We start from the raw sequence: 21,060 nt of genomic DNA on the forward strand, positions 1-21,060 counted from the left end.
AGGCATCCCAGCACTCAATTATTTTAGAAAAAAAAAATTGTAAGATACACATATTTCTCCTCCTCTTTATCATCATCATCATCATCATCATCAAAATTGACATCAGCTACCATTGAGTTTAAGTGCTAAAATGCTTTGTTTAGCACTTAATATACATCTTATTTAATTTTTAAAACAATTCAGCAGATTGTAAAACAGATCAAAAACAAAACAAAACAAAACAAAACGAAAGCCTCTCTGAGGCTCAGAAAGGATATTTGTGTGTATCAAATACCCTATGTGTCTCAGGGTGTTTCTGTGTATTGTGGTTGGGACAATGGGTTTGGACAGGTTTTTGGACTAAAATTTAGAAAGGGACAGTAATGCCATGTAGTGAAGTTACATTTCCACCATAGACCTTGAGGACTGGGCCTGTTTAGCATGGAGTTTAAAATAAATAATGTTTGGCTGGCAATTTGGAGAAGAGAATTGCAGAAAGAGTTTGACTGGCAAAGTTATCAGTTGAGACATTTTCAACAGTTTATGTAAAAGATTAATAAAGATCCCAATCTATCTCTAAACCATTTTATTTTTAAATGTTTTTGGCACCTCTGAAATATATAATTCCATGTTTTTACTGAAGGCTTAAAAAAATAAATGTAGCACATAGTTTACCTTTCAATGATGGAAGTTCATTACCAGACTCTTAATAATGTTGGGCCCAGGAAACAGTACTACCCTCTGGAATTACTGATCAGGATTCTCATAAAATGGGCTGCTTAGGTTTCTTACATAGCCAGGGGTCTTTGGTGGATTCCTAGCTCTATAGAACCATTCCCTTTTTCTTCTTTAGCCAGAGTATTTTTTTTTTTAAATTTTGAGTTTACATGCAATGTTACATTAGTTTAAGGTATACAACATAGTGATTGGACAAGATTATATATTATGCTAAGCTTACTACAAGTGTAGCTACCTTCTGACACCATACAACACTATTACAATATCCTTGATTATATTCTTAGTGTTGTGCCTTTTATTCCCATGACTTACTTATTCCATAACTGGAGGCCTGTATCTCCTATTCCCCTTTACCCATTTTGCTCATCTACCTACCTCCCTCTCCCATGGCAACTATTAGTTTGTACTGTGTATAGATAGGTCTTCTGGCATCAGCCATTACCTTACTCAGTGAATTAGAATTAGATTCTAAATTAGAAAACAGCAATGGAACATTATGCAGCTTTAAAAAGAGTTTTCTGACATGTGCTATAACATGGGTGAACCCTGAGGACACTATGTTAAGTGAAATAAACCCCAAAACAAAACAAAACAAATATTGTATGATTCTACTTATACAAGTAGTCAGATATATAAAGACAGAAAGTAGAATGATGGTTGACAAGAGCTGAGGGGAGAAAGGAATGGGAACATATTTTTTAGTGGGTACAGAGTTTCATTTGGGGAAGATGAAAAAGTTCTGGAAATAGATGGTGGTGATGGTTGCACAATAATGTGAATGTACTTAATCCCACTAAACCATTACAAAAAACTATTAAAATGGCAAAGTTTGTTTTAAGTATTTTGCCACACACAGAAAAGCATCTATGTTGATAAGATAGCCCAAGGAAAATACAAAGAGAGAGAGAGAGAGAGAGAGAGAGAGAGAAGTACACTGAGAAGAGACACAGGGAATAATATAAAGAGGGTTTGCAGAATCAGCACAATGAGAAAGATGGGCTGTTGGCCATCCAGGGAAGAGTATGCCATGTAAGGCTGAGGGTGGAGAGAAAAGGGGACACTGGTGACAGTGATTACAGACAAGTCATGTACTTGCCACTTAGAGGATGACAACTGATCTTGTCAATAAGAGAACCTAAAGAAGAACAGTTGCATTGGAACAATGTAGAGAAAAGTCAGATGAAAATATGTTCAATAAATGGGAGATGAGAAAAAGAGTACAGATGGCATTTTGTAGAAAACTATCCACTATTTTGGGGAGAATGACTAAGATAATAGCTCACAATTCCTTATTCAAAACATTTAGACTCTTAAGGCTTTAGAATTCAGGATTTTTCAGATTTTGGAGAGATAAGATAATGCACACATGTATATTGTATAACAGCTATGGGAGAATTTGGGAGAACAGACAGTAAAAAACAATAAAAGGTTAAAAACTAATATTTACACTTCATGGAATAAATAGCCTCATGTGAGGTAAGGTTTGATTTTGTTGCTTTACCACAAACTAAAAAAACAAAACAACGACAACAAAAAACTTTTATTTTCAGAGGTTTTTAGATTTAAAATTGTGGCAAAAAGTATATGGAGCTGTATCCAAATTAATCAGCAGCTAGGAGGCCAGAAGTAATAAAAGAGATATTTCTGAGATGAGTTTCTGGGGTGCAGTTTACTATAAGGTAAGATATCACATTATGCATTTGACTTCTCCTTATACCTACAAAGGTAAGCTAAGTCACCTGACTCCAAACCCCAAATTTTACTGATTGTTTTGTCTATGCCATCTACAATTAAATTGTAATGTGCTAACAATTCCTTTAAATCCAGTGCTTTAAAGAAAACACAACTTCCTTTATAAAATCATTGATGATGGATAGCTTTCCTAATAGTCCAGTCTTGGGAAAATGATCATGGTTGTGAGAAATGAAGATAATAAAAAATTTTTAAAAACTAGAGACATAATATAAGAAACATATAAAATGGGGTTTTCAAACTAGACTTACAAATGATGCTTCTAGAGGTAAGAAAAATGTGATGATTAAAAAAGTTAAACTTCCAGTGCAAATCATGGATTAAAAGTAAATTGCTTGGTCAAATCTTCTTATTTCAATTATTTTACTGGATCCCAACTCATAAATGTTCTCAGTTCTGATCTATCATTTAGTTAAATGATTTGAATAAATTATCCAAATGGATAAATAAAAGACTATCCAAATCAGTTAACTAAATTTACAAAAACAATTTGCTATCTACTTAAATGATGAACTAACTATAAGATGACATTCATTCTGTGTCCCTCAGTGGAGCTTCCTAGGGCTGCAAAATGCCCTTTGTCTTTTCAGCACAGGACCTGGGGGGAGGGGGGATGGAATCCACAGGCACGTGAATATGAATAGGACTGGGAAAAATAGTGGACCAATCCATGCCCAGGCCTTTTCAACAGGCTGAAATTAGCAACCAACCTTTTTTGTAGCACGGGAGATAAAATCTGATATTCCCAAATCAAATTCTCTGCTTGCCACTCCCAGCCAAGGACTTGACTGTTGGATTTGTTTTCACCTGAATGATCCCTAGAAACATGAAAGATCCTTCCCTTCAAATCCTAACAAGTAAGTTAGTGGTAGAAGTTGGGATATTATTGATACATTCAGATGAATAAAGTACATCCCATATCCTTTATCTTTCAGCCAAATCAGAGAACCTACTTTCCCAGAGAATAACAATCATTACAGTCCACTAAGTCTTGCTTTTCCAATCATTTCTGTGGCAGCTGGCTACTGGGAAGTTGCTAGGGAATTGAAAGGAGGCAGCATGAGGAGGGGCAGATGGCTCCTTTGGGTTTATTTCACCAAATATGGCAGCTGTGCAACCCACTAACGTTCCAAGCGTCTATATAAAATGCTTGCAGAAGGGCCAAGCTAAGGAGGAGCCACAGAATAGCCATCCTAACGTGTTCCTCTTTCTGCTGCTGTTGAATAAGCTCCTGAGAGGGTGAAATTCAGATATGTAACAAACATATCCAACCAGCACATGATCCAAAAATGTAATCAGCCTACAGGAATCAGTTAAAAGTGATGATGGCAAGTATTTCCTTTACTTAAGTAAAACCCAGGAAGATAACAATTGACAAGGGAGACAATAAGGCAGCAAAGGGTAGGACTTAATTGGTGAAAGTAGCTTTAAGAGAAAAAATATTTAGTTTACCATATGAATGAGATTGTATTGATTTTCATATTTATTTCTGAGCATACAAAATGTTCCAAAAATATCCTGCAAATATCACAATATGCCTAATACATATTAACATGAGAGATTTAAAAGAGTGGGCTGAATAATACCTTAATTAAAATGCACATACATACATACATACAAACACCTGTATATTATGTTTTACCAAGTAACAATTCATCATATAATGTAGAATTTTAAAAATAAGTCAGCATGTCTCAAAATAATATAGAACCATGTTCATGTGAAGTATAATTCTGTAATAAAATTTAGGTAATTGTTCAAACATTTCTAGCTAATAAGGATTGTGAAAGAAGCAAATTCAAATTTCGGGAAAAAATACTTGTGTTTATTTTGTTAGCAGCCTTTCAATGTGATATCAGGATTTTAAAGGGCACAGTAGAAACTACCTCATGTAGATAGCTTTCTCTTGAATTTTTCTACAACTGTGGAATTTCCTAACTTTGAAAAGATGGTAAACTTACAAGAGCAAATGAACATTTATATAATTTCACCAAACTAGAGGTCTATGTTCAATAGGTAGAATTAAAGAAGACTACTCTGTGTGTGTGTGTGTGTGTGTGTGTGTTTGTGTGTGTACTCACATGCATGTAAAGGTGTCTAACAAGGCTTTATATCAGTGTAAAAAATATTTTATATTATAATGAGACTCATATGCCACTCTTCAGTGATACAGGATTAATTGTTGGATTTAATTTAATAAGGTTAAATTATTTATTATTGTAGTTTTGCTCTGGTGTATGTAGTGTGTGTGTATGCGTGTATGTGTATCAGATATCAACCTATAGGGCAGCCCTGGTGGCTCAGCGGGTTGAGCGCTGCCTCCAGACCAGGGCGTGATCCCGGAGACCCGGGATCGAGTCCCACATCAGGCTCCCTGCATGGAGCCTGCTTCTCCCTCTGCCTGTGTCTCTGCCTGTCTCTCTCTGTGTCTCTATGAATAAATAAATAAAATGTTTTAAAAAAAGATATCGACCTATACTTCCCAACTGTATTACCAGCATTGAATAACTTCAATGCATCCTGCATTAAAAATCTTTCAGACTAACAGAAAGCCTTAACTTTTTTTCATGCCATGAACCCCTTAAGCAGTCTGGGGAAAACCAGTGAGACAGCCCTTTTTCACAATATTGGTTTAAAATGTCAAAAATAAAATACATAGGTTTATAAAAGATACCAATTATATTGAAATGCAATCATCAAAATATATTAAAAATCAAGCTTATATGCTTCTTTACTCTTGCGTGAAATGACAAGAGCTAGTGGTGTGCCTAAAAGTTTACGGCAGTTGTAAACATAAATGGTTCTTGGAGATACCTTTCACAATTGTGATGCCATATGAAAATATGTGGGACATCTATTGTTGACAATGTCACAGGTATTGCTAATACTGCTGTGAACCGTTCCCTATATTCAAAGTGGAAAGAAACGCTTCATTTCATTTAGCATTTCCTTTAAAAAGGGATTTGTGGATTGCGGAGCCAGTGAAGGGAAGCAACTTTCTAAAGCTTCCTGCTATACCTCCTAGAGTGTTACATTAATAATGAAAATAATGAACTAATAACTGGATAATGGTTTCCAAGAGACTTACATGATATAAATATAAATATAAATATAAATATAAATATAAATATAAATATAAGCATGTCTCTGTATACATTAATATGCGAAGGAATAAAACACTGGAAGTGTAATATATTAACTGTTCCGTTCATAATGATTATCTCCCAAGTGTTGGGATTCTATTGCTTCTTCAAGATGTCTTCTTTTTTTTTTCTTTTAAAGATTTTATTTATTTATTCATGAGAGACACACAGAGAGAGAGGCAGAGACACAGACAGAGGGAGAAGCAGGATCCACCAGGAAGCCCGATGCGGGACTCAATCCCAGAACCCTAAGATCACGCCCTGAGCCAAAGGCAAATGCTCAACCGCTGAGCCACCCAGGCGTCCCAAGATGTCTTCTTTATACTTTCTATATTTCCGTTTTTTCTTTTGATTGAGTTGAAACTGACATAACATACAATGAATGATTTCAAAGTGTACAAGTTGGTGGCAGTTAGTGCATTTCCAATGTTGTGCAAACAGCAACTCCCTCTAGTTTCAAGACTTTTCATCACTTCTGAGGAATATCCCCTACCCATTAAGTAATTCATTCCTCTCCAACTTCCCCTCCTTTCATCTCCTGGCAACCATTAATCTGCTTTCTATCTCTATGGATTTGCTTATTCAGGATATTTCATATAAAATGAACCATATAATATGTGATCTTTTGTGTCTGGTTTATTTCACTTAGTATGTTTTTGGGGAAAAATATTTCATTACATGTATATTCCATAATTTGTTTATCCATTTATTCATTGATGGAAATTTGGGTTATTTCCACCTTTTGGCTATTATAAATAATGATCTTATGAACATTTATGCTCAAGTTCCTGGGTGAACATATATTTTTATTTCTTTTGGGGGCATACCTAGGAGTGGAATTTCTGGTTCATATGGTAATTCCATGTTTAACTTTTTGAAGTACTGCCCAACTGTTTTCTACAGCGACTGTACCATTTTATATTTCCATTGGCAATATACTAGGGTCCTTATTTCTCTGCATCCTTGGGAAACCTTGTTATTTTCCTTTTTTTTTTTTTTTTGATTATAAGCATCCTAGTAAATGTAAAGCAGTATCTTACTGTGATTCTGATTTGCATTTCCCCATTTCCCTTATGGTTAATGATGTTGAAACTTTTTCATGTGCTTGTCAGTCATTTGTATAGTTTCTTTAAAGAAACGTTTATTTGAGTTCTTTTTCCTTTTTTTTTTTTTTTTGATTTTATTTATTTATTCATAGAGACAGAGACACAGGCAGAGGGAGAAGCAGGCACCGTGCAGGGAGCCTGACGTGGGACTCGATCCCAGGTCTCCAGGATTACACCCTGGGCTGCAGGCAGTGCCTAACTGCTGTGCCACTGGGGCTGCCCTCTTTTTCCTTTTTAAAATTGAGTTGCTTGTCTTTTGGTTGTGTTGTAAGAGTTCTTTATATATGCTGGATATTAAACCCTTATCAAATATATAATCTGCAAATAATTTTCCCCATTCCACAGGCTGTCTTTTCACATTCTTGATAATGTCCTTTGATGCACAAAAGTTTTAATTTTTATGAAGTCCCATTTATTATTTTTCATTTGTTGCTGTAGTTTCTTTTTTATTAGAGCAACCATGTGGCTTATGCATGCATACATATGTGTATATATGTACATGTGTATATATGTAGGTGTGTATACATATACACATATATGCTTATATGTATGCATATATATGTAAATGTATATACACATGTTTATATATAGATATATATTTGTGTATATATACATATGTATGCATGTATAAATGTGTGTATGTATAATATATGAACACATATATAATTAATAAAACAATAAATAAATAAATAAAATTAATAAAAATGGTGCCAGTATTCTCACATATAGTAATGTTTTACATCTTTTCTGTAACATTGTGTTAAGTGTCATCATCATCATCATCATCATCATGAAGAAACTAAGACTCTGGTCAATTTTATTTAGTGATTTGCCAAAGAGTGAACAAATTAACAGAGGCAAAATCTACCGTCTCTAAATATTAGGCAATAACATTCATTTGATACATTAGGAGTGAAAAATGAGTCATAGATACAAACTGCTATGGTAATATATGAAGGATTTGTTCTAAGGACAGTTAATATTTATCTAGTGCTAAGTGCTGTGAAGAGATGGTAAGCCTTTGAGGAATTCAAAGTGAATTGAGGTAATAGAGATTGGAAAGAGTAGAATAAGAATTCAAACGTAGCAGTCTGAATCCCAAGGCTCATGATCATAACCCCTCCTGATGCAAATTCCCACTTGAGACATTAAATTTTGACAATTGGGTAAATATTTAGTAGTTAACCTGCAAATAAAGTTCATATACACAGGCTGGTACATACACATGGGCATACACATGCATGCACGCACATACACAAAATTACATGAGTCAAAATCTCAAATTATAGTGTAGCTGTGATAACGGGGGCCAAAGAGGAAGAAATAAAGATTCAAAAAATAGGCAGCAAACCAAAAATACGTGTTGAGTAATAACATCAGTAATTATTATAATAAAGAAGAAAAGGGCTTGGAAAAAGTGATGTAGGAAAAATCCCATCCCACGCTTTAATGTATCCTATTTTCCTTTTCTAAAAACAATCATCCCAAGAGGGTTCCATCTGTAATCTACCACAACAAAATAACGTGGCTTTGAGAAAATAACATACTAGGGAAGACAATTACCTGCCGGATGCTGCATACCCAAAATCTACCTTTAACACAAACATAATGAAGGTCATCCTCCAGTTGTGCTGACAAGGCACCTGTACCTACAGAGTCGTGACCTTGATGAGAAAATCAAACAAAACTGTCCTTCAGAATGGTATGTTTGGCAACTAGTGGAATTAAAAAATTTTTATTTCATATACCATATACTATAAATAAAGGCAACAAGGTAATATTTTGGGTCTGGAAAATGATTTCTCCATGTAGTGACCTTGTGTGATATTTTGGTGTAGCAAAGTAAGAATTTAACCACATGATTCTATTCTATTGGGAAAAATATGACTGCACATTTCTGGGAACCTGCATCCTGCATACATCTCTATATCTCTCACTCTAAACAAAGCAAATTCATATATATAGTATAGGATTAAATCTAGATATTTTTCTAAAAATATGGCCTATTATCTGTTACTTGACAAACCTTATTTTCCTTAATAGTTTTATTTTTAAAGTTTTCTTTTGAAGACTAGGTATTTGGAAGCCACAAAAGAATAAATGCTTCATTTATATGGTATCATAATAGACTAAATAATTTTCTAACTAACTGGTACTAACTTCATTAAGAAAATGAAATTAAGAAAGAAAATTTAACACCTGCAGTAAAAATAACTGAAATGTATTGTCTTCTTCCTGACTTCCTTAATTTCATATGCATAGGCTTTGTTCCAATCGTCTGTTTATAAGACAGTTGTTTTAAAACTCAGAATGTGTTTCCCACAGAAACCATGTCATGACCAGAGACTGGGTCCTCAGGCCAGGCTCTTGGAATAAAGCTTCCTGCTCAAGGTCATACAGCTCACATTACCTGAGCAGAAACAGGAAGAAATGAATAAAAATAGACTCGCACGGACCCTGAATTCTACTCAGTTACTGGCCAAAGACTTCAGCACCCTTAAACTCCAGGCTGTAGGCCGCTTCTGAGATTTCCTCAGGACTGTAATCCTACCAAAGATGTAATACCTTTCACTATTCTCCTGGAAGCAAGGAATGCCCACCTCCCCAGCAGGAGGCATGGGGAATGGACTGGCAGCTGCCCATACCCTGTGTAGGCATATCTAAGAGTTTCCTGAACAGGGGAAACGATCTCAGAGTTTTGGGGGTGACTACCTTCCCATGAGCGCAGGAAACACTGCCCCTGCCCTAAGCACTGACTCATAGCTTTGCCTCTCCTTGCTTCCCATCAGCTGTCGCTACTGCTGTCAGGGTACCTGCCACTGACAGTCTCCCTCCTTGCAATCTGCTGTTTCTAATCCATCATCTGAGAAATCAGATGACCAGAGCTGTTAGAACTGTGTGTAATTTGAGAGCCAGGCTCTGAGAGATAGCCAGAGACCCTCTCTTTCAGGAGAGTGTTAGCAGGTTTCCTGGCAGCCATTTCTTTTCTTCTCAGAGCTTTCCTTATCTAACTCCTTGTTTGACAGTCTCAAAAAGCTGACCTCCATCTGCAAGCAGTGCTCCTGTGTACAGTATCGTGGAGAACAAACCAAAGAGAGACATGTATCCTAGTGCAGGTGCCCTATACCTAACCTGGGGGCCTTCGGCCTCAAAATATCTCTGTGTTCCATCTCCTCACTAACAAAGTGGGTATAACTATACAGAGTTAGTATGGTGTAATGGATTAAAGTTTGTAAACTGGATCAGCATGAATTATTAGAAAAATCATCATCTTAAAAATAACTGTCATCATTCTTAGAAGTCTATAAAGCACATTGCGTGTATAGGTAACAGGTACAGCCTGCTACCTGTTCTTGTAAATAAAGTTTTATTGGAATATAGTTTTGCCAACTTCTTTATGTATTATCTATGGTATTATGTATTATCTGCCCACAAGGGCAGAGCTTGGTAGTTGCAAAAGATCATGTGGCCCACAAAGCTTAAAAACTTCACTATCCAGTTCTTTACAGAAGTTTTTCTGATCTATCTTATGGAGAAATGTTTTATTTTCAAGCAAGTGAGGTTTCATTTTCACATACACACACATGTACACATGCAAATATACACACACACAAATTGCTTAATATGGCTTATTTCATGATACAGGCCATAAGCTTAACAGAAGACCTTCAGTAATAACCACCGTTATATTAGTAACACATGAAACATTCATTACATGAGTTTTCTTCTATGTAAATCTGGTATAGTGAACAGAAAAGTCCTCAGAATTATTTTAAATTCAATTCTTAAAAGAATAATGAGCTCAGAGCTGAGATTTATTTCTGGTGTATATTTTAGGGGGAAAAATCAGTATTACATTATCCCTATTGTGTCTCACAGCAACGAGGGTGACAAAGCCGCCCAGAGTTGTCAGTGCCAAACACATTGTGGGAGCTCAAATATTAATCAAAATGACATCTCCAATTTTTTCCCTTCCTAATCAGGCCTAAACATCATGGGACATCCGGCAAATCAATAAGAGAAACTAGATGCCCTCATCACTCCCAACCTGGCAGCACTGCATTTTTAGCCAGAAGATGAAGGCCTTTGCTGTTACATAAATACTTCTCTACTTTGGTTGTTTGCCTCTCCCATGAGATGAGCATGCCCACCTGTAATCCCAAACTTTACCCTGGCATGAATCTGACCATGTCACCTATCACAGTAAGAAACACTTCTTAATGATTTCAAGATAAAATAGGCATGGGGGTACATGGCTCTAGAATATGCTTGTGTATTCTACCTAAAGAATAAATAAATCTCATGAATAAAGTGAGAATAGGCTATTTTAAAGTGTTGTGAAAAACTGATGAAATCTCATATTCTATCCTCCACATCCAGGGAGGGTGTCACAGAGACTGACTTATACCCCACACCCCAACGTTCCACCAAAGTGGGCTTTTGGCACAGTTGAGAATTAATCACTTTTTAGCTTCATTCCACTTCCCGTGCCTTTTCTTTCTCGGCCCTTTTCCCACAAATCTGTATCCCACTGACATCTCCTATTTTCTCTCTATGAGCTCTAGAGTTGCTCTAGTGCTGAAAGATCTTGTAAATGGCTTAGTGTCAATTTATCCCTCCTTTATGTATTTAGAAGAGGCAGAGTACTGGAGAAATGCAGCAGGGAGTAGGTCTGTTCACATATGAAACTAAGTTTGAACCTTCTAGCAAAGCTAAAAGGAAAAACCCTAGGAAAAATTGCCTGGAGTAGAAAATACACAGACTTATACTTGAGGAGATAATATAGGTCCCATGAACTCCAGAAACCCTAAGGGAGATTTGGAGGAGAAAGCTAAGGATCTGCCTGCAGTTGGCCAGCCATGATCTAAGAGCAACTACATGGGATAATGTTAAAGTGAACTCATTTGTACTCAATGTTCTAAGGTCCAAGAAAATCTGTTAGTTCATGCATTCACTTATTTATCCATGTGCCAGGCACATCAGTGAGCAAGCACATTCTATATAGCCTCATCGGTCTCTTTTTAGCTTAGTTGTTTTGGTCTTGTTTGGTATTTTTCCTCTAACTGTATGAAATTATGAATGGAAAAGCTTCCTGATCCTGGATTTTCTCACTTCTATAGGAAAAGGATGAAACAGAAATCTAGCATAGTAAATGTGATGGAAGTATCTTAGCCAGATGTAATCCAGCTAGGGAAAGAAAAAGTTCATTCAATTTTAACCACAATTGGACTCGCAGAGGTTAAAGGCAACCCAAAACAAAGCCAGTATCAGACACAGACTAAAAGAAACAGTTTAAATTTATCCAAAAAGGATGAGCATAGTGAATGGTGAGGAAAAAGTCAGGGTGTCAGCCATATGCATAGTTTTGGGGGTTCAAATGAAACCTGCTAATAGGATGACGTTTTGAAAAACTAAAGAGGCACATTACAAATGTGAAGGCATTTTCATAATTATTAGTAATATTTTCACCATTGTAAGTCTCATCTTAGGCTGAGTTAAGGTTATTTATAAAGTATTAATATACATAACAATGAGATAAACACCCTCACGGGCTCATTTAAAATAAATATCTTATACTTTAATTTGCCACTAAATGTGTACACATTATTTGATGCGGGAATTCTAAACAAATTTTTTATAGGGAAAATACACATAACCATCTAAAGGAAGATTCTTGAGTTAAAGTATCATGTGTCCGTAATGGCCACAATGCCAATTATTATCTATTTGACAGTCTTCTCCACCCTTTCCCTGTTCCTCTGCATCCACTCTGTTCCCCTAGCTAATGCCTAGAACTGAATGTCCTTCCTCCCTGACTTCCAGTTGGATCAAACTAATGAAAGTGATTGCAGAGGGACAGAGAAAATAATTTCTTCCAACTTTTCCTTTGTCGGTCCTGTGTCTCTGGGAGGTGCTGTTTCTCTTCATGACTTCAGGGAGTGAACACTCCCTCATGGCTTCCACTCTCACATGGTGCCCCTAATACTATTTTCTCCTCTGGTTGCTTCAACCCTAGGTAAGCAGTAAGAGCTTCCTGATACTACTAATGCCTGGGTGACAGGGACCTCACTATTCATTCTTTCTCAGTTCCCTAAGTCCTATCTACACCTTTATAAATAGCTCTTTCATTAAAGTCTCTTTATTTGACCCACCTGGGTTAAATTCAATTTTCTGCCAGAACCATGACTGAAACACAATTTTGGCATCTATTTATTGACATAGAAAGATGTCTGACAGAAAGTAGATCAAAATATTAATAGCAGTTGTCTTTAGGAAGTGAGACGAGATTATTTTTCTTTATTTTTCTCTGTATTTTTCAAATGTTCTAAAATATTTGGTTATGGATTGGGGAGTATAAAAATAAATAAAATTAAAAGAAAATGTAGGAATAAATACAGTTTCAAGAAGTACTAGTGGTTTGGCTTTCCTCTTTTACTGCCCACCCCCGCCAAAAAATACATAAATAAAAAGTTGCATAGGCTAAGAGGTATCCTGATGGGGCAACGGAACTATAAATATTTGTCAGTGCCAGCTATTTCTTTATCCTCGCTAGATTCTATTTTCTAGGAAAAATACATTTGATGAGCAAGTCTTCACAATTTCACAATTGAAAATGATGCAACTGCACACATTTATGTGTTTTATAGATTTAGATTACATAAGCAGAAGTCAAGATTTTGCTGCATTCTTTGATCATATGAATAATAGTTAATTAATACTAAGGGCATAGCACCTATAGGCACTGTTTACAAGCATTGTCAGTATTAGTTAATTTAATCCTGACAAGAAGGTGGTATCATTACTCCCATTTCATAGATGAAGATATTGACATGCAAGCCAAGTTGCTTGCATGAGGCCAATCTTTGTTAGCAGGTCCTGGAAGCAAGCCCAGGCTTTAGAGCTCATTTTATCCATTACACTAAATTGTCACTCAGGTTGATAGATTACCTAGGAATTCTAAAACTCTCATGATTTTGTGCATATTGTGCAAAGAAAGATGGAGCCCTCATACTGGTTTACCGCTTATTAGCAATGTAATCTTGTGCATCTACAAATCAGAGTTACAAATTCCTCATCAATAAAATGGGGAATAAAACCTCTTCTAGCTACCCTTGAAGTTGTGATAATCTAATGGGAAATGAATGTGGAAGGCCATCAAAGCTGTAAAGCAAGGTATAAATGTAAAGCAGAATTATATCGCACCATCCATACACCAGCACATTAGTCATCATCATTACCACACGAAAGTCAAATGTAAAGAAAATAGCAATTATTTTGGTGAAGTATGACTCTAAACTATATTATAAACTATCCAGTCTGTTAATAACACCCAACATAAAACCACCACTGATTAATCAATAAAAATCATGCACTGGTTTCAGTAAAATGTACTCTCAGGCGCACTCCCCTGACTCACGTTCATTAATTACCTTGCTGTATTTGATAAGTTCCCAGCATCTGCCTGAAATGTGTTACTCTCATTCTTAAGTTATATAGCAAAACTTTCTTTGAAAAGTTCAAACTGTACATTCTCTACACTACGACATCAAAAGTTCAATTGAGCCACTCAGTTTTCAGTTTCCCTGACTCAACTTTTCAGAGTTTTGTAATTAATTATATTCCATTATTACTGATCATCAATTAGCTCAAAATGTTGCTGAGATGGTGAGTATGCTGAAGAAGGCAGAATTTAATGATAATTTGAGAGTAGTAGGACACTAAATTTCTCTCTTGTTAATAATTAAAGTAGATAACTTATGTTTTTATTTATAGCTTCCAGAAATATCCGGCTCATTCCTGTGCACTGCACTGTCAGCTAATCATCAGTTGGTCAAGATCTGACTTGGGCCATTGTGTTTTATTTTCCACACTCACCTTCAACCAAAGCCATTAAGTGCAGCCCAACCAAAGATTAAAGCAGGTGAAGTGGTCACCATGTATTCTCTGGAACACATGCATAAACTTATAAAGAATGAAAGAGGTAATATTCCAATTTACCTGTTTCAATTTCCCAGATGTAAGCGGAGTCATCTGCACATCCAACAATTAAAAAATTCTCAACCGGGTGCCATTTTATCATCCTCACAGGGAAAAGGTGCTTCCGGGCATGCAGGAGGCACCTCTTCCCCTCAAGGTGAAGGAGGGCCACGGAATGGTCACTGCACACACAGCAAATTACCTGATCACTTCTTAGCTGTTGGGGCGGGGGATGGGGACAAAGCAAACAAACAAAAAAACCCAACATCATTTGTAAGTAAATAATCAAATGCTTTCCTTAAAATTAAATCTGATTTTTTCTCCTAATAACGTAAAAATATTTTGTTTAAACACCATTACAAAATGACATTTCTGTTTTCTGCAGGACTTCTTCACATAATACTGTAAAGAGGAGTTTTAAACACCAAGTAGATTTTAAATTCAACAACTTATAAGGAAAGTCAAGAGGTACAAGTGAAAAATGAGAATTCCAAGCCAAATCTACTTATAAGATAAATGAAGGACTTGACCATCACTCAGCAAATTCAGGCAGTGAGGCAGACATCGGAAATAATGCAGAATAAAATAAACCCCAGAACTAATTTGTTGCCACAAAAAGAAGCTATTTGTAGACACAAGCTTAGGCCCAAGGGTATCATGAGCTGATATTTTCCACTTAGAGCCTCAGAATGTGATTTGGTGCTGTTCCCAGAACTATTCAGATTCTAATCCAAACAGGAAGCTCAGTGTAGACACAATCTAAAAGAGGTAAGCATTAGATAGTTCCAACTGAATGCACAGCTTCAAAGATACAAGGACCAAAAATAGGCTCACAGGACAAAGATTCTTGGGATACTTTTTAAAAAGTCAGCATGTGGTTACCTTGAACACAGTTTAGGACAAAGACTATCCATGCTGGGTGCTGTGAGGCTAATCTGGGAGGAGTTTACAGGGCAGGTCTGTGCTTCACCAAGAGGGCCCTGTGTCAGTCAGCCCAGGGTCGGGGGTAGGTGGGATGGCTGAGGGGAGAAAGGGGAACGGGTAGTGGTTCTTCCACTTCTTTGTTTCTTTTCTAACCACTTTGCCATGTGGATGCTCCTACTTTCACTAGGGCACCTAGCCAGAGTTCCAGCTGCTGTGTGTAAAGCATCAGTTGGGATGCCTTGAGAATCTCCCTGTGCCCATTACTGACCTCTTTCTATGGGGTGCTGGGGAGTAAGTTATTTTTCCTAATTTGTTCTAAGGAAACTATAGAAATCCTGAGAGGGGAAAAATCACAAAATGGCAGATATGCTATATGGGGAGCCTGGACCTGTGTAACAGGGCAGATGGCATTGCCTCCTCAGCACTACCTCTTAGAAACTGCACAACCCACGGCCTGTAGAATAGAGAGCTCAATGTACTTTAGGGAACTTGTACACAAATACAACCTGTGAACAGACATGTGACACGCAAACAAAGACCCTAGATTCAGAAGTGGACATAGACTAGAGATCCAAAATAGGCCAATCAGGTTCTCTTTTCTATGCATTTGAAACTGAAAGCTAGGGATCCCTGGGTGGCGCAGCGGTTTGGCGCCTGCCTTTGGCCCAGGGCGCGATCCTGGAGACCCTGGATCGAATCCCACATCGGGCTCCCGGTGCATGGAGCCTGCTTCTTCCTCCGCCTGTGTCTCTGCCTCTCTCTCTCTCTCTCTCTGTGACTATCATAAATTAAAAAAAAAAAAAAAAAAAAAAAACCCTTTTGAAACTGAAAGCTAAAAGAGATCATGAGAAGAAGCAAGACAAAGGAGCAATCACAGAAAACAGAATCTTTTGGGGTAGGGGATTTGAAGAGTATAAAACCTTGATTTCTGAATTTAAGTTCATGTGGTACTGGGTCCTTGCTATAGAGTTTTGTATGTCTAAAATATTGCCTCTTATGCCCTAATTAAATTCCTTGGCTTGGTTTGGAGTTAAATCATTTATGACTGAGGCAGAAGTAAAAGGGTCAGGATTTGACCACTGTCCTGGAGCTTTGAGGAAAAAAATAATTTTTTTTTTTTTTAAAGGAGGGAACTTCAGGAATAAAAGACATGTCAAAGTATCCCAAATCACTCTTTGGAAGTCTTTTTTTAAGTCTCTTAACTTTGTTTCACTGATTTGTTTAATCATTTGCGTTACTGAAATATTTCTTTCATTATATCTTACTATGAAAATATAGTGTAAGTTTCCTCTGAATTTATTATGCAGCTGATTTTTTATGTTATTATTACAGAGAAATAAGTTTGACAAGTCAATCAACTGATTGACAAACTCAGAAAACTCAAAAAGTGATCTTTCATATTTTAACAAAGATGTCAACTTTGTAGAAGCCAAATTTAAGTTTATATTACATGTGAAAATTATATCTGAAAGTATTTCTTTTAGTCCTGCACAAGGTAGATGCTCAGAATTTGTTAAAGTTGGTTATTTGTTAAAGAAATGAGAGAGAGTAAACAAAAATCTTTTTAAGAAAAAGAAAATATGGCCCCATGGTTTGGGGCCACCTTCAGCTTGGGGTGTGATCCTGGAGACTGGGGATCGAGTCCCACGTCAGGCTCCCTTCATGGAGCCTGCTTCTCCCTCTCCCTCTGCCTGTGTCTCTGCCCCTCTCTCTCTGTCATGAATAAATAAATAAAATCTTTAAAAAAAAAAGAAAAAGAAAATATAATTATCAATATTTTTACAACAGTAAATTATTCAAGGCAAAAGTTATTTTCTAATTTATAGATTCCTATATATTTGAATTGCTACCACATTGAGGATCAATTACTTTTATTAAAAAATAACAAAAAATTAAAAAGAAAACTCCATTAAGACACAGAATTAAGGAGCAAAAGAAAAAAACTAAGAGATTTAACTGGTTTTTGGAAAGCCAAGAATTGACAAAATCTTTGTTTTAGAATCAAATTATTTGCATAAGTTGTAATAATAATAAAAAGCATATAAAAATTTTAAGGGAACTCATGAAAATTATCCAGTGGGATAATTTCTATGGGAATATAGGTTAATTTTCCTTATGTTTTTTTAAACATTCTGTAATGTTATGTAACTTTTAAATTTATGTTATGTTTTACTCTATCTTAACTTACTCTGAAGTTCTCTGGTGACATCAAAAGACTTGTTACTGGACCAGCTTCCAAAAAGAATTTATGCAAAATTTCTTCAGTAAAGATATTCCATAAGATGACACATGAGTCCTGGTCCCCAGACACAAGCCAACTTTGGTCTAATTTCGAAGAGAGACCATGTGGGTAAAGTAATGAAGTAACACTATGGTGATGGCCTTTGAGAACTTTGTGAGGAAGGGAACCTGGAAAACAATCAACACCAAATAATGAAAAAAAATATTTTTGCTCAAGAAATAATGGTAACATTTTCTTTTATAAAAGAAAATACATATAATTAAAGCTAGACTGTTGGTTAAAAAAAAATGAACAACCCTTGGACCATCTCAAAAGGCAAGTACCTCCTTATAAGCTAGGTCATATTTTTGATGAAGCACTACAGCTGGTTGTTTGAAGTCTACTAATTCTTTAAGGATATCAGCAAGTTAGCTAGCACCAATTTTAGTTTAGTTAGCAAGTTAACTGGCATCTATTCTAGTGTTGCCAAACAGCAAAGGCTATTCTAAAAGAATAAACAATTCATACATTTTGCTTCTACAAAAGTTAATCTCAGAACTTCACTGCTGTCCATTCAGTAAGCATAACCAACTCTATTATAAAAGAAAAGTCTCACAGAACAGTTTTGCCTTAAAAAATATTAGAGATTACTTAGTTTGATTTGTTTGTTTTATAGATAAAGTACCTGAGGCTCAGAGAAGTTAAGTGACTTGAATCCAAGTGTGAAAAAAGCATAGCTTTGAGCATAACTTTGCTATTACATGAATCCAGCTTTGGTTTCTAGGTATGTCACTTACTAGATGGGTCAACATGACAATACATTTTTTCCCCTGTAAGTCACAGGTATCGTATATGAAAAACTTGGGATAATAAGAGCACTACTTCATACAAGACTGTTGTGTGGGGTAAATTTGATAATGTCCTTCATTTCCTAGCACTGGCTCTTGGTAGAAATGTGGCTATTTCATATCATAGCTGTACTAAAACACTGGGCTACTGATTGCTCAGTTTCCACACTGCTTCTTACTTCATCATTAGCTAAAACTTAAAAAAAAAAAATGGAAATGACCACAGACCTCAAATCTTCTTTACTCAAATTAAAAAAGGGTGCCAAAGAATCATTATTACTTCTATTAAAGAATCATTAGTTATTTCTATTCCATGAGGCACATCCTCACTTTATATACCTTAGCAAACCAAGAAGAATATGAATTCAAATGTTCAAGTCAAACATAGATTTCTGCTTGTTTTCTGGATAAGAAAAAATTGGCCTATATAAAAAGCACTAAGCTCTTAAGCTTTTTGACGAACTTTCAAGAGTAGCCGTTAAGCTGTGTAGCGGTATATTACTTCCTCTGTTCATTGCTATTCACTCTTTTATTTTAGGTAATCACTGGACATAAGATAGTAACATTTAGTAAGTAGCCAAAGTAAACTAAGAACAGTTAGTTACAAGATGTGTCTTAAAAAGTGAGATTTGGGGGTATCTGGATGGCTTAGTTGCTAGCATCTGCCTTTGGCTCAGGTGGTGATCTCATGGTCCTGGGATCCAGCCCTGAGTCCAGCTCCCTGCTCAGCAGGGATTGTGCTTCTCCCTCTCCCTCTGTGCTCTCTCTCTCTCAAATAAAATAAATAAAATCTAAAAAAAAAAAAAACAAAACAACAAGCAAACAAGTAAGCATATAGTATTTTTTTTTTGAAAAGTGAGATTTGGCTTTTACTCTTAAGGACTTTGTAGTCTAGTAGGATTTAAAATACATCTAAAATATTAGATGTATTTACATATCCCCAAGTCTCAATTGCTTCCTGTATATTTCTTCATTTACATAAGACAACTTATCGCCCAACAAATTTATTTAATAGGTATTCACCACTGCAATGCACAAAAATGTATAAGAACATATTTACCTTTCATTAACAACAACAACAAAAAAATTAAAACAGAAAGATACCATTTTCTCCTGATTGGCAAATACTAGGAAGTTTAATAGCACACAAAGTTGGCTCAAATGCAGGAATAAGGCATTTTCATAGGCTGTTAGTGGACACGCATGTACACAGATATATGTTCTTTAGAGAACATTTTTAGACATATTTTCAAAATTAAAAATACTCATAAGTGTCAATCCAGTAATTCCACTACTCCTAAGAATCAATACTATATGTGCAAAGATAGCTAATTCAGCATTGCCCTTATTAGCCAAAGTCTAGAAAAACTGAAACACCCATTAACAGGCGATTTTTAAAAATTAAAATTTGATTATCATTAGCCATTTGAATCAAACTCATAAAGAATGTGCTCCAAGGTATTTTATTAATATATGCTTCAGGATATTTCAGAAAAGTGTATAGACTATGCCTCTATTTGTATATTATTAGAAGAATGCATATTGTTATGTTGGTATGTACTTGCATATGCATAGGAAATTTTGAGAAAGGTATAAAGAAGCTTATTAGCAGTTGCCTTTGTTGAAGGGAGCTGAAAGATCAAGGAAGAAGAGGAATATCTTTCTCATTGTATAGCCTTCCACTTGACTTAAAAAAAAAACAGATGTCATGTTTTACTTTAATATTAAAATATGTACACATTAATTAGCAAATGTCAGCAAATTTTTTAAGCTTCGGAAATCTTCTTAGTACAGCTTATTAAAGTTGAAGCTTAAGTAAATTAAATAAATAGGGTTAAATAAAATTCAATGACCTTTTAATAAAGAACCGCCTTCTAGAAGTTCTGCTTTGGCAGCATTCAAAGCCTGTGTAATGAAAATTGTCCCATCTTCACAGCCACATATTAGTTTGTCAAGACTTGGAACATACTCTGATGAAGTGACTCCCACTGTTCCAGCTCCAGAGACATGGTCAATAATACTTTGTGACATGGTATGATGTTTATCAAAATTATCTTGAAGGGTCCAGGTGGCAGTTATTGGTATTTCTAAAAGGAAAACACACCCAAAAGAGAAAATTTGGTTTATAAATTCATCATAGATAAGGAAACCGTTATCAAGGCACAGTCCATTGGGGTACCTAGAGGCTCTTTTGCCATCCTGACAGTAGCTATCAGCAGAAAAGTTCTCCTGCATCTATTGTCTTTATTCCAAATGCTATTTCATTGGTATTGCCTTCAAGGAGCCTCAGAAGAATAAGCATATACTAGTGCATTCATTTTAGACTTAGGCCAACTGAAAAGAACTGAGAAACTCTTTTAGAGATGTAAGGT

At 35.9% G+C, this 21,060-nt stretch overlaps 1 protein-coding gene across 1 annotated transcript in view; it reads right to left on the reverse strand.

The window, feature by feature from the left end:
• Positions 1 to 21,060, reverse strand: part of WDR72 (WD repeat domain 72) — a 227,726-nt gene that overhangs the window by 155,756 nt on the left and 50,910 nt on the right. Inside the window, exons 11-13 of the mRNA XM_025994816.2 lie at positions 20,542 to 20,775; positions 17,808 to 18,028; positions 14,717 to 14,912 (exon numbers count right to left, since the gene is read on the reverse strand). Of these exons, the coding sequence (XP_025850601.1) occupies positions 14,717 to 14,912; positions 17,808 to 18,028; positions 20,542 to 20,775 (651 nt within the window). The remainder of the gene's footprint in view (positions 1 to 14,716; positions 14,913 to 17,807; positions 18,029 to 20,541; positions 20,776 to 21,060) is intronic.

This window comes from Vulpes vulpes, chromosome 15 (assembly GCF_048418805.1).
Source record: "Vulpes vulpes isolate BD-2025 chromosome 15, VulVul3, whole genome shotgun sequence".
Taxonomy (NCBI): domain Eukaryota; kingdom Metazoa; phylum Chordata; class Mammalia; order Carnivora; family Canidae; genus Vulpes; species Vulpes vulpes.